General features: G+C 45.1%; 2 protein-coding genes across 5 annotated transcripts in view; one reads left to right on the plus strand and one right to left on the minus strand.

Moving 5' to 3' along the window:
• The window catches only part of VRK2 (VRK serine/threonine kinase 2), a 414359-nt gene extending 412574 nt beyond the window's left edge, over positions 1 to 1785 (plus strand). For 2 of the 3 annotated variants that reach the window (XM_069234368.1, XM_069234369.1), the window contains exon 14: positions 1555 to 1785. In XM_069234368.1, the coding sequence (XP_069090469.1) occupies positions 1555 to 1785 (231 nt within the window). The remainder of the gene's footprint in view (positions 1 to 1554) is intronic. The other variant, XM_069234370.1, reaches the window with a different exon arrangement.
• FANCL (FA complementation group L) overlaps positions 1739 to 13487 on the minus strand; it is a 304454-nt gene continuing 292705 nt past the window's right edge. Inside the window, exons 13-14 of one of the 2 annotated variants that reach the window (XM_069234372.1) lie at positions 10925 to 10996; positions 1739 to 1872 (exon numbers count right to left, since the gene is read on the minus strand). In XM_069234372.1, coding sequence (XP_069090473.1) covers positions 1822 to 1872; positions 10925 to 10996 — 123 coding nt within the window. In that variant the 3' untranslated portion in view covers positions 1739 to 1821. The remainder of the gene's footprint in view (positions 1873 to 10924; positions 10997 to 13487) is intronic. The other variant, XM_069234373.1, reaches the window with a different exon arrangement.

The raw sequence follows: 13487 nt of genomic DNA on the forward strand, positions 1-13487 counted from the left end.
GAGGGCCAGGTCAGCGAATTGCATTACCGTTTTGTGCTTTTTGGGGCACCAGTAAAGTTCCAGGATGCAGACCTCCCAGGTATCGGACAGTTCCTGTGCAATATGCTAAGTGTGTTGTGACAGCATGTGACTAAAGAAGCACAAGACCAGAGCATGTGAACTATACCCACATCCAGTGTTAGACAATGGGGGAAAGAAACGTCTGTGCGATGAAAATAGTGGTTGATTTTAATGTGAGTCAAGTAAGCTCGATGCAAAATGTAGAGCTGGATCAATTTAAAATGAGTGTTGTGGGGTATGACAACATAGCCTGTCAGTCACTGTCCGTACAGGTGGGTCCATGTCCCAGTGACCACACAGTGCAGCAAGAGGCAGTGGCATGTGTATATGCAGAGTGCCAGCAATCCACTGGGCCTGATATCCACCTGCACCCAGTATGTGTAAATATTGCATAACTAGATGTTGCGGAGGTTCTTGTATCTTGCCCCATGATGGAGTCAGTACATCAATAAAGGAGGCAAGCAGTAGGAACTGGCTGGGTGGGAGTTCAGTGCTAGCTGTTAGTTCTTCCATAAATAGGATAGATCCGTCGCTGTACAGGTCACCTATGCTGTGCAAGCCCGCCACAGTGTAAGTTCTATGACGGTAGTAGATACGCAGCCTCGGAGCATATGGTTTTTTCGACAGTGAGGAACAGTGCTCTGCGTTAGCACCAGTAAGCGACATGAAGGAGAAGGATGTTTGGTCGTGGAACCCTGCAAGTGGGTGAAATAAGGACAACACACGCTGCAGATACCAGGGGGTGAGAAGTGAGGTGGTGTCAGTGAGGTTGGTGCCAGCAAACCAGCGTGATACCCACGTAGTAGTGCTCAAAAATATATACATTGCCAAATGTCAGAACTGTGTTATTGTTTAATACTGACTGGCCTTATAGGTCTATGATGAATCTCGCTCACACGATACACTATTACATATGGATATAGAACATAATGTAGCAAAAAATAAAAAGATTAAAAACGAATTCAGTTTGCAAACCTGTGCAATGTAAGTCTCATTCATAAAGCAAAGCTTTTTTAAACCAATTTTATTATTTTCATATATCTATACATATATTTTTATATATATATTCAATTGGCATCATAACAATTTAATGTGAAGATTTCACCCAACCCTGTGACTATATCCATCCCCACATTTGTTACCCGTTACCTATTTACAATCACTGAAGAATAAAGTCTGTTCCTCAACGGTTAAACTCTGTGGTTCCTCGCATTACCACACAACAACAGGTAATAATCATTGTGATCACCTCTATTTATGTATAGAACAAAGCTACATAAAAAACAGATCCAAGTTTTTAAAGATGCTGTGTCACGAAATGTATCCAGTACATACCACACTACGTTTCCTGGTGACATCACAAATACATCTAAAAAATTGGCAGTTTCTTGGAGCAAAATAAAACTTTGACTTTTTCCCGGGAAAAGACGCGTGATTGCATTTATTTAATTGTAAAGTTGAACTGTAAAGTAAATATACATATATTTTTTTCAGGAAGAAACCTACTTGACAACTAACTGTACGCCACTATTAAAAAGCAGCAGACGAATATCCGAGGAATTTGAAGACGACAGAGACGGACGCCTATACAGATATTCACAACAAAAAGCTCACGATAATGTTACTGACGTATCAGATAAACCCTGTACTTTGCAACTGGCATTTGGTGCTTCAGCCACTGTTTTCCTTCTGGTGGCAGTTTTTTGGGCATTGTTCTACCTCTGATGAAGTTTGCAAGACTCTCCATTCTTTGTTGTAACCTCAGTTACACTCCCCTCTCGGCTTTTTAATGGACATTTTCAGAACGATAGGCTTGGAAAAGAAAAAAATAAGAGTTTAGGACATTTAAGGAGTAAACATTTACATGAGTCGAAACTCGCAGAAACATGCATTTTGGGTTGTCAACATCTTATATATATATATTTTTTTTTTAACATTTTCTTTCCACACAGAAATGAGAATGTAGTCATTTAACTAGAATTCCGAATCCCACCTATTGATATTATTTGGAGTTGTAAGTAGTCTTCCAGATGTGATGCAAGCTATCATTAAGAACACAGTTAGAAATAACTCCCGAAAATATAAGCAATTGGAAATATAAGAACAGTTTTAAATAAAATCTTGCACTGGAGATGAGGTCAAGTTACTTGTCCAATAATAGTAAAATGGCCAAACGATTTACACCATCTGAGTTATTCCTAAAAGAAGTATCCTGGTGACCCTCAAGACCTTTGCTGATTAACTAAAAAGGGTCTCTGAAGAACAGTAATGAAAAGGAAAAGTTAATGGGGAACCCCAGCCAATTTTATGCAGCTACTTGCAAAATGGTCTTATATGGGACTTCTTGCACAAATGCTGTGTAAAGATCCACATCAACTCAGCTCATAGTGTGCTGGTACCACCACTTTCAAACAATCTTCAGCAAAGCTACTAGGCCTGGGTTGGGCAAGCTGGTGTGAACCTTTAATTAATTATTTAATGTATAAGCAATTTTAATGCCTAACAGTGGATGCAGTATGCTTGCAATAATAATGTACATTAAAAACAACCATTTCATATAATTCATAAAATAGCCTTGTGCTTCTTACAACGCGGTGTGGAAACACGTTTTAGTTGTAATGCATATCATAGTGAAATATGTTTGTTATTGCACAGAGCAAATATAGTAATGGCTCTGAATTCCTACAACCGGAATATATAGTTTAAACACACAAGGATGGCAAAAACACTATAGAAAAAAGTATTGGCAAAGTGAAGTATCAGCCTACAAGATCTGGCGCTACAGTTCATTTAATTTTAGGCAGATGTACACATGACTAGGAAACATACTATTGTTTGCCGTACAAGAGAACCACTGGCACATGCTGTATGTTGTGGTAATTGGAAGAAAAACGTTAATGACAGCTAAAGAGTCCACCGGATGAAGAGAGCTGGCCCACAGCACCTATGTATCTTTTTATTTCCAAATATTGCTTGAGTCTGGCAAACCATTTAAAATTGTCTGCCTGAAAGTCCCCGATAATGAATGGGAAAGAGAATAGTCTGGGAAAGGCAACTATTTATTACCTCAATATAAACACTGCTGTAAGTTCCCCCTTTAGGATAGGTTAGAACTGTTTGCAACAAGTAGAAAAACGAAACTAAGTTGAACAACCAGTACACCTCCGATAAATAAATAAAGTTGATAGAACCTAGTGAATTTATTCTGCAGGTCTACAGAAAAAAACAAAACTAAGCCATTGTTCCTGCGATTAAATCACTAAATGCATAGGACTATGATGGTCCTAACACTGATGATCTGTTTGGAGTCTGAGGGGGTTACCAAGTTCGGTGTTACCTGTCAAGTTTGTTAAAACTTACCCTATGGACACCTCTCTACACTGACAAGAGCCACCATCATGGCGGTTCAGGTCAATGTAAGAGAAGATTAAAAGATGGTACAGTACGAATGGTACAGTGTCAGTCAGCTGTCAACCTTTTCAAAAGTGTTTTTCAAAAACAAACTCTTAAAGCAAGAGTTTGTTTTTGAAAAGCAAAAAATATAATACCCCAAAAATCAGTGTTATAATTTTTTTCTGTCGCTTACCGCCAAGTTTTTTCTCGCAGTAACGGACAGGGAAAAAAAGCAAACATTGTCCACTCTAAATAGTTCTTCTTCTGACAGCCCCTTCTAATTCCTAGGAAGTGTTATGCTGTCTGCCAAATTCTAAATCAAGCCTTTAAATATTAACTGAAAGATGTCCAGTTAACCTTTGCAAAGGGTATGTCAATGCTCAGAGCTGCATGCATTGCTTTTTTTTTTTTTTTTTACTTTTCATCCTTTTGAGCTAAAAAAAAAAAAAAAAAACGTTTAATTGAAATCTGCAAATTATGCAACAGATTGTGGATTTTGTGGCAAGTTCAAAAAATCCATAACTATGCAGAACTGCTTAATTGGAGTGGGCTTGGTTACAATACATGACATTTTGCACCCAGCAATTGTCCGATTTATAGTTTCTTCCAATGCTGCCAGGCCCATAATTGTCAAATGGTTGCTTGGGCCGTGTCATTTATTTTCAAATCCCTCAGTACTCCATTTACATCTAGTTTATGACTAGCCCTCCCTGCTGAGAAGATAGGGTGTGAGAAGATGGCTGGGAGGGAAATCGTCCATTTTATATGAACATCTGATTTAACGTAAGGAAGAACAGACAGGTGAGTTTTTTTTAGGATTTATTTGTTGCTATGAAGAAGTTGTACAAGGTTCCTCATTGAGCCTGAATTCGTGCATCCTTTTTGATGAGATGATGGCCACCAGCATAGCTCCCTTGTAGGACAAATGATGTGTGAATGGGTTCAAATATTCATTTTAAAAAGGACAATATTTAACTGTTACAGGGGAGATCAACTTCTTTCTGGGGATAGAGAGCAGGTATTGTTCTTAACCCGCCCCATAATCTTTAATCAGAGGGACACTGGAAATAAGTACCCAACATGACATTGTCCCTTATGCAGTAACAAAGGCTAAATGCAGTTCTAGAGAATACAAATGAAGGCCTAATTTGTCCAAATGAGGACAGCTTAAGTAGTTCCTAAGATGACATGCCTCAAAGAATTAGATGAAGCATCTCTTCCAACTGAAACTATGTGATGACAGTGGGAGGGCATTTGTTCTCTCGCAGGATAGTCTGGTAGTGTCAAGTGACTGTGCTGCAGGTACTCAGAAGCTCGGTGGTTAAGCCCTGCAATACTAGACATTGATGCAGGACCTTTCATATCATTCTGGTAATAGGGACCAGCCTCCTATGTGGTAGCAGACATGTGACAAGGGGAAACGGCCTCAACGCAGACTCCTAAACAACAAAGTCCTGGTTAACGAAAGCGGAACAACGCTTTCCTTAACCACGACTTCGTTGTTTTGTGCATTAACCACGCATGTGCTGAACAACGCACATGCGTGGTTAAGGTGCAAACAAGGGAGTCGGCTGAGGAGGACGACGCGACAAGGCGATGACTCAGGTAAGTGGGACCGGGTGGGGGTTTTAGATTTTGGGGCGGGGTCGGGTATGTTCTGGTAAGTGGGGCGGGGTGGGGGGCCTGGGTTTTAGATTTTGGGGTGGGGGGGTCGGGGTATTTTCTGGTAAGTGGGGTGGGGGTGAGGGGTCGGGGTTTTAGACTTTGGGGCGGGGGGTCGGTGTTTTTTCTGGTAAGTGGGGCGGGGTGGGGGGGGTCAGGGTTTAAGGTTTAGGGGCGGGGTTGGGGTATTTTATGGTAAGTGGGGCGGGGGTGGCGGGTCAGGGTTTAAGGTTTAGGGCCAGGGTATTTTCTGGTTTGGGCGGCAGGGGGTCGGAGTGTTTTAGTTTTTGGGGCGGGTATTGTCTGGTAAGTGGGGCGGGGTGGTGTGTCTGGGTGTTTTAGGTTTTGGGGCGGGGTATTTTCTGGTAAGTGGGGCGGGGTGGGGGGGTCGGGGTTTAAGGTTTAGGGCCAGGGGTGGGGGTCGGGGTATTTTCTGGTTTGGGGGGCGAGGTGGGGGGTCGGGGTGTTTTAGGGTGGGTGGCCGGGGTATTTTCTGGTTCGGGGCGGGGTGGTGGGTCGGGGTGTTTTAGGTTTTGGGGCGGGGTGGGGGGTCGGGGTGTTTTAGGTTTTGGGGTGGGTGGTCGGGGTATTTTCTGGTTTGGGGGCAGGGGTGGTGGGTTGGGGTGTTTTAGGTTTTGGGGCGGGGTGGGGGGTCGGGGTATTTTCTGGTAAGTGGGGTGGGGGGTCGGGTTTAGGGCTGGGGGTCGGGGTTTTTAGGTTTAGGGTCGGGGGTGGGGGGGGTCAGGGTATTTTCTGGTTTGGGGGGCAGGGGTGGGGGGGTCGGGGTTTTAGCTTTAGGGCCGGGGGTGTCGGGGTATTTTCTGGTTTGGGGGGGCAGGGGTGGGGGGTCGGGGTTTTAGGTTTAGGGCCGGGGGGTCGGGGTATTTTCTGGTTTGGGAGTGGGTGGCCAGGGTTTAAGGTTTAGGGCCAGGGTGGGGGGGTTGGGGTATTTTCTGCTAAGTGGGGTGGGGTGGGGGGTCGGGGTTTAGGGCCGGGGTCGGGTATTTTCTGGTTTGGGGGGGGGTGGGGGGTTCGGGTATTTTCTGGTTTGGGGGGGCAGGGTGGGGGGGGGGTCGGGGTTTTAGGTTTAGGGCCGGGGGTTGCTGTATTTTCTGGTTTGGGGGTGGGGTGGGGGGTCAGGGTTTAAGGTTTAGGGCCGGGGGGGGTGTTGGGGTATTTTCTGGTTTGGGGGTCGAGGTTTAAGGTTTAGGGCCAGGGGTCGGGGGGACGCATGCAGGAACAATGGATGCCTATCACTAATGCTTTTACCAGGAATGCCTTTACAACGAAAAATCGTTGTTAAGGGATTCGTGGTAAAGGCATTAGTGGTAACAACGAGGTCGTTGTTCCGACCTCGTTGTTCAGGCACTCGTTGTTCCGGCAGGCGTTGTTCCGACATACATTTGTGACAAGTCCAGACAGGTGCTTTTGCTAGGGCCTGTTTAGACCAAAGAGGATCATTATAATTCTGTATTGTCTCAGTTTGTCTAAGAAGTAGAGGGGTAAGAGAAAATGCATAAATTAATGAGGCAAAGTCAGAACTTTTTCAATTCATGGTGGCAAACAAGCTCAAGTATGGAGTTCCCCAGGCATCTAAGATATCTGACAAATACCTATTTGTGTTCCTCCATGAGGTGCCTGCTAAGCTAATTCTTTTTTCAATTCTTTAGACCTTGGAGATACCCTGGCAACATAGTGGTCACTTCCTAGAGACCAGTGAAACACCGATTGTCATTAGGTTCCTCTCATCCTGCTGAGGTACTGCATGTATGTTGCTTCAGAGATTGTGGAAGGAAGGATTTGAGGTTTACTACCCTCATGTCTAACCATGCCAAGTGATACTTTTGCTCTGAAGCTGATCTCTTCCCTTGAGTCAAAAAGGTTGCACACAAGAGCAACCATCTTTCCACTGATGCTTTTCATAATGATGAGATTTAAATGTTTCTGGTCTGAGACTGCCTGAAGCTCCTTCAACTTGTTGAACCACCATGACAGGAAATAAACAGACCTAGTGCTCAGATTAATTCTCTTTTGTCAGTCTCCAGTGGTTTGACATCATTGCTCTTCCAAGCACTCTTCAAGTGGGCACATGTGCAGTCTAGCATTCCATACAATGAATTGCAAGAGGCCAGTTTGCTAGGCTGCTTGATGGTTGGAAAGGGAGTCTTCTTGAGAAGTTTAAACACAGGTAACGGCCTGTCTTTGACACAAAATACTTTTTGCAGGCTTTACAGTGCCCCACCACCACAAGCAAGACATTGGCTTCTGTGCGGGTCTTTGTGACCAAAGAGGGCTTGGTTTCTTTGCACTGTGATCTATTTGAGAGTGTTTAGGGACCTTGCTCTTCCTAATTTAACGTACTATTGTAATCCATCGTCACTCCACTAGCTCCTCTCACTTTAATAATGAGGGGATAGTAACAAATATTTTTTATGCATCTATTGCATTATTAAAGACCATTGTTTGGGATAACTGGCAACATCAGACTATCAAGACACTCCCGAGCGCTGCCACAGGCAGAGTTGAAGGTGGAGAGGTGGGAGGTGATTAAATATGACTTCATAAGGTAATCCAAACTCATAACTGCCAAAAAAAAAAAACGATAAACATGTTAACTACTTTTTAAATAAATAATGTATCCTTAAACATACACATTGCCTTTGGCAGCAGGTTTTCATCATGTCCTGCAACCTATATCAAGAAGAATGTCTTGAGGCACTCTATCCACTCCGGCGCCCCTTCGGACCCCTGCCACTCTATCCACTCCGGCGCCCCTTCGGACCCCTGCCCGCACTTCATCTTTAACAAAGCCGACGACATCATCGCCCCGCACCTCCAGACCGTCATCAACTCTTCTTTTTCTTCTGCTACCTTCCCCGAATGCTGGAAGCACGCTGAAGTCAACGCCCTACTAAAGAAACCTACGGCTGACCCAAGCGACCTGAAAAACTTCCGCCCCATCTCTCTTCTACCTTTCCCAGCCAAGGTAATAGAAAAGACCGTCAACAAACAGCTGACCACCTTCCTGGAAGACAACAACCTGCTCGACCCTTCACAAACCGGATTCCGAACCAACCACAGCACGGAAACCGCCCTCATCTCAGTCACAGACGACATCAGAACCCTGATGGACAACGGTGAAACAGTCGCCCTCATTCTCCTCGACCTCTCGGCTGCCTTTGACACCGTCTGTCACCGCACCCTAATCACCCGCCTACGCTCCACCGGGATCCAAGGCCAGGCCCTGGACTGGATCGCCTCCTTCCTCGCTAACCGCTCCCAAAGAGTTTACCTCCCTCCGTTTCGCTCAGAACCCACCAAGATCATCTGCGGCGTACCTCAAGGCTCATCGCTCAGCCCGACACTCTTCAATGTCTACATGAGCCCCCTCGCCGACATCGTACGCAAGCACGACATCATCATCACCTCCTACGCCGACGACACCCAACTTGTACTCTCCCTCACCAAGGACCCCGCCAGCGCCAAGACCAACCTACAAGAGGGTATGAAGGACGTCGCAGATTGGATGAGGCTCAGCCGCCTAAAGCTGAACTCTGAAAAAACGGAAGTCCTCATCCTCGGCAACACCCCGTCCGCCTGGGACGACTCCTGGTGGCCCACGGCCCTCGGCACCGCACCGACCCCCGCAGACCACGCCCGCAACCTCGGCTTCATCTTGGACCCTCTTCTCACCATGACCAAGCAAGTCAACGCCGTGTCCTCCGCCTGCTTCCTCACTCTCCGCATGCTCCGCAAGATCTTCCGCTGGATCCCCGCCGACACCAGAAAAACCGTGACCCACGCCCTTGTCACGAGTCGCCTGGACTACGGCAACACCCTCTACGCCGGGACCACCGCCAAACTCCAAAACCGCCTGCAACGCATCCAAAACGCCTCGGCCCGCCTCATCCTCGACGTACCCCGCAACAGCCACATCTCCGCACACCTGAGACACCTGCATTGGCTCCCAGTCAGCAAAAGGATCACCTTCCGTCTTCTCACCCACGCACACAAAGCCCTCCACAACAAGGGACCGGAATACCTCAACAGACACCTCAGCTTCTACGTCCCCACCCGCCCCCTCCGCTCCGCTGGCCTCGCACTTGCTGCCGTCCCTCGCACCCGCCGCTCCACGGCGGGTGGGAGATCTTTCTCCTTCCTGGCGGCCAAGACCTGGAACTCCCTCCCCACCAGCCTCAGGACCACCCAGGACCACTCCGCTTTCCGGAGACTCCTAAAGACTTGGCTGTTCGAGCAGCGATAACCCCCCCTTTCCCCCCTAGCGCCTTGAGACCCGCACGGGTGAGTAGCGCGCTTTATAAATGTTAATGATTTGATTTGATTTGAGGCATTGCATAATAATCAGTACAAAGTAGCAGAGAGCACCACTAAACCATGGTCTAAAATCTGTGTCCCCTTCTATGAAGAAGCTCGTAGTAGTTAAGCTTTGATCTTGTTTTTTTATGACAGATGGCATTGACTTTAAAAAAACTACAAAGTACCACACCATCTGAATTGTGAGAGAACTCTTATCATTAAACAGTTTTTATAGTACATGTGTTATCATACGAAATGTTCTTAATATACGCTGCAATGCGACTGGTAATACCTATTTTATGTGCAATGCTAAGGATGCCATTAATCTTCATAAACTCATCACGGCTCTACACATCATGGCTTCCTCGTTCTCGCATTATTGTATGTCCCCACGACCAATCTGCTTGTCTTAGACCTCAGCCTGCTCGTTAACAAACTCTCCCAAGAGGTTAATTTCTGACCTGTTTCAGACAAGCAATGGTCATACCTCAAATTTTAGGTTTCCCTGCTTTTCTCTGCCCTGTATCACATTTCATGCAAGGTGAATGAGCCCTAGCCTACAATTATCTCAAAACTGGATCTAGAAAATCCAGTTCTGGGATAACTACCTTTCCAAATTTAGCCCAGAATACTGCACCGAACCTGCCCTGCGCGATGTAAGGAGTCAGTCTTGTAAAGAAAACTGAATCAAGTTCAAGTATCTTCCTCTTTGCCATATAGCCAGCCTTCAGTGCAGAAGACCACCTCCTCTACACACTATTTGCCATCTTGGACCTCGCCGTAGCATGGTCAAAAAAATTTCTCCCCTTGTTATCAGAAGCGGCATTAGGCCCCAAAACCAATAATATGAGTAAAGAGATCAAGCAGCTCCTTTTTTCAGCGCCTCTTTTAAACCTGTATCTGGGGATGCTATTCGAAGTCAAGAGCTCCTTTTTCTTGACTGAGACCTAAGATCAACAGGATCTTCGCTGAGCGCGAAAAAAAGCCTCACACCTGCTAATTCAATTTATTTATCACTCTTACCCGAATCAAAAACCAGCTTCCCTACAGCAGCTCCTATTCCATTTGGCATGAAATCGATGTTGTGAGCCTCTAATCCCACGAGCACGTTACAAATGAGCAATGAATAAATGAAAATGAACGAAGATCGTGAATGATTCGAAGTACTTGTCTACTCAAAAAAATAAGAAATCCAATAAACATCTCAGCAGTTTACGAATTGTGAAACACAATACCCTGTTGCTGTTTCAAGGGGCGGTACCATGCTAATTTCCCAGGAAAACAAAGTGACCATACCCTACGCAGGTGTTTACAAAAACACTCAGCCTTGGCAGAGTTCACAATTTAGGGATGCTTCATTACTTTGAATTATTTTTTATAAGAAATGCTCCATAGGGACTAGGGTGTGATGCCTTTTTCACTTTAATGTCGTTCTCATGCATGAGAAAAACACAACCCAAATCCTCTGTAAAAGCATGTGAAGAGTCATTACCTTGCTGCAGTACGGGCATTCTCCAAAGATAACGTTGAAGCTTTGTCTGCTTGAAGGGAGTCCTCTCAGCCACTGTTGGGGAAGACAGGTTAAAATGTGTATTGTCCTATCTTTTTTACAATATTGCGCCATTGAAAATTACACGTCAACTGAAAGAGACACATGAAACGGAAATTTCTCAGTCAATGACAGCTCAATGATGAACCGTTGATATTCTTAACATAGGCTGTCAGGGGTTCCACATATACTAAATGAGATAGGAACCATTGTCTGATAGAACGATTGAATATACTGAATAAAAATCAGGTCCTATATCAACTCTAACCAAGCACCCCCCTCCAAAAAAAATCATAATGCTTTATCAAACGCTTGCATATAGTGTTATGATTGCCAAAGGACGGATATACTCCTTAGCCCATTCAATTAATACCAAGGTATTTACATGCAGGGTCCCTAGAAGGGATGCACTTGTGCTGCCAAAAGAAACCAGTGCGTCAGCTGCCCTTCACATCTTCATTATCAGAAGATCTGTGTCATATTGGTGCTGTCTGGCAATCTGGGTCATGACCACATCCCTCTGCTTTGTCTTTGCTGGTGCCCTTAATTGTTTGTATTTACCCAGCCAAAGTATCAATCAAGTGTATATGGCGATTCTGGATGCATCATATTGTCTGTTATCGTTCCTTAACCCGTGTGAGGACTGCAAGGGATACAAGCTACAATAGAAGTTGGTCAGATACTGCCAGTGACTTCTGCATCTTGTGTCTTCTCTTGTGGAATCCTCTTCGTTGCCCTATAGGTTCTTGTACCTCAGGATATCTGGCTGCTGTTGCAGCATCTGGATCTCCTGAGTAGTCTCATTCGGCTGCAAGACAAAAAAGGCAGCCAGTGCCCTTAACTTAACCTTGAAGGTAGAAGCTTGATCCTTGTGCTGCTGATGAGACTACTCAACCCCGCAGGACATGACGCCACCAGAGGTTAAGATTGTCACCAAAGGTATGTAACTTTCTTCTGATGGATACATTTTCTCATGGGTTATTCACTTCATCAATGGGTCCCAAATCTAAATCCCCCTGAGAGGTGGGAGGGACAAGTACTCAATAGCCCAGGAAGTTTAGCAACAAAGCTTGGGTAAAGTACCAACCACTGCATGCCTGAGACTTGAGACAGTACTGCTTGTCAAAAATATAAAAACACAAGCATGTAGCTGCCAAAATAGATGTCTGCCACCTGGATGCTTCCGTAGAGAGCTATATAGACAGCCCTTTGCGTAACGGAATGTGCACAGGTGTCCCCTGGAGGGTTTTTCTTGGTACAGCAGATTTAAACACAGAGGATGGCCCAACGCAAATTGGTACTTAGTAACTGCCTTTCCCTTCTTAAATCTGGTAAGGCCACAACAAGCTGCTATTTTCTCTGTTCTGTTGTGTGCTGCTGATCTAATAAGGCATGTCTGGTTTCTGAGTCTATATGATCCTTCAGCCTGAGCTGAATTTGAAGAAGATGGAAGGGAGGACAGTCTCCCATATAAAAACAAATAATCCGCCTTGGGTAAAAAAGAATAGGTAGATGATAAAGACTTGCATATTGGGTAGAAAAGTGAAAGATGGATGAACTGCGAGGACCTAAAGATCTCCAACCCCACTAGTTGAAGTAACTGCTACCAACAAAACTATCTTCAAGGAAACCAGCCCACTCTGCACCCAGTCAAATGAATATGCCATTGGGAAAGTAAAGATCAAAATACCACTGAGGAACAATAAACTGAGAGGGAAAGAACAAATACAGCAACACGTTTAAAAACATTTCAGTGATCTACACTGAGAAGATCGATCAGCAAGACATTGAGGCAGACAGGGCTACAAGACAGTCTGCACTATAACCACTGGCAGTAGCCGATGTGCAAGGCACAACACAAATCACAGAACACTGGAAAGGTGGGATATAAAGGATTTGAGGACTTCGACTCCCACCAAAGCCTTTTCCAGTGACCTGCATATATGGATTTTGTAATGATTTTCCTACCCACCAAGAAGATGACTGCATCTTCATCAGGAAGACAAAAGGACGCTAGCAGGCACCACTTAGTTTCCACATGTGTGGAAATTGAGTGGTGCCAGCTACAGTCCTTTTCAGACTGTGGGGATTAGGGTCAAGTACCTGACCATTCTTCTGCAAGAGCTGGTCTGTTCTGCGCATAAGAGGAAGTTGTGCTGACTTCCAGTAAATCAGGGCAATCAGAATCAGCTGTGGTTGATGCTCGTGCAACTTTCAGTTGACAAAAGCAGAATCAGTGGGAATGTGCACAGCAGGCCCTGACATAAGCTGAATCTGAAAGCATTTCCCAGAGACCCAAGCAAAGGGGACGTGTATGATATAAAACAGAGGACACTTTCTGTTCTGAGCAGAGGTGAAAAGATCCACAAATTAAATCCCTAATCTAGAGAAGATCCCTTCTAGTACTCCAAGGTACAGCTCCCATGCGTGGTCATCTAGTGATGGACAATACAGCACCTGCTGTCACACTGAGGGAGCCGGTTAGGTTACCATTAAGACTCCCCAT

This window comes from Pleurodeles waltl, chromosome 5 (genome assembly GCF_031143425.1).
Source record: "Pleurodeles waltl isolate 20211129_DDA chromosome 5, aPleWal1.hap1.20221129, whole genome shotgun sequence".
Classification (NCBI taxonomy): Eukaryota; Metazoa; Chordata; class Amphibia; order Caudata; family Salamandridae; genus Pleurodeles; species Pleurodeles waltl.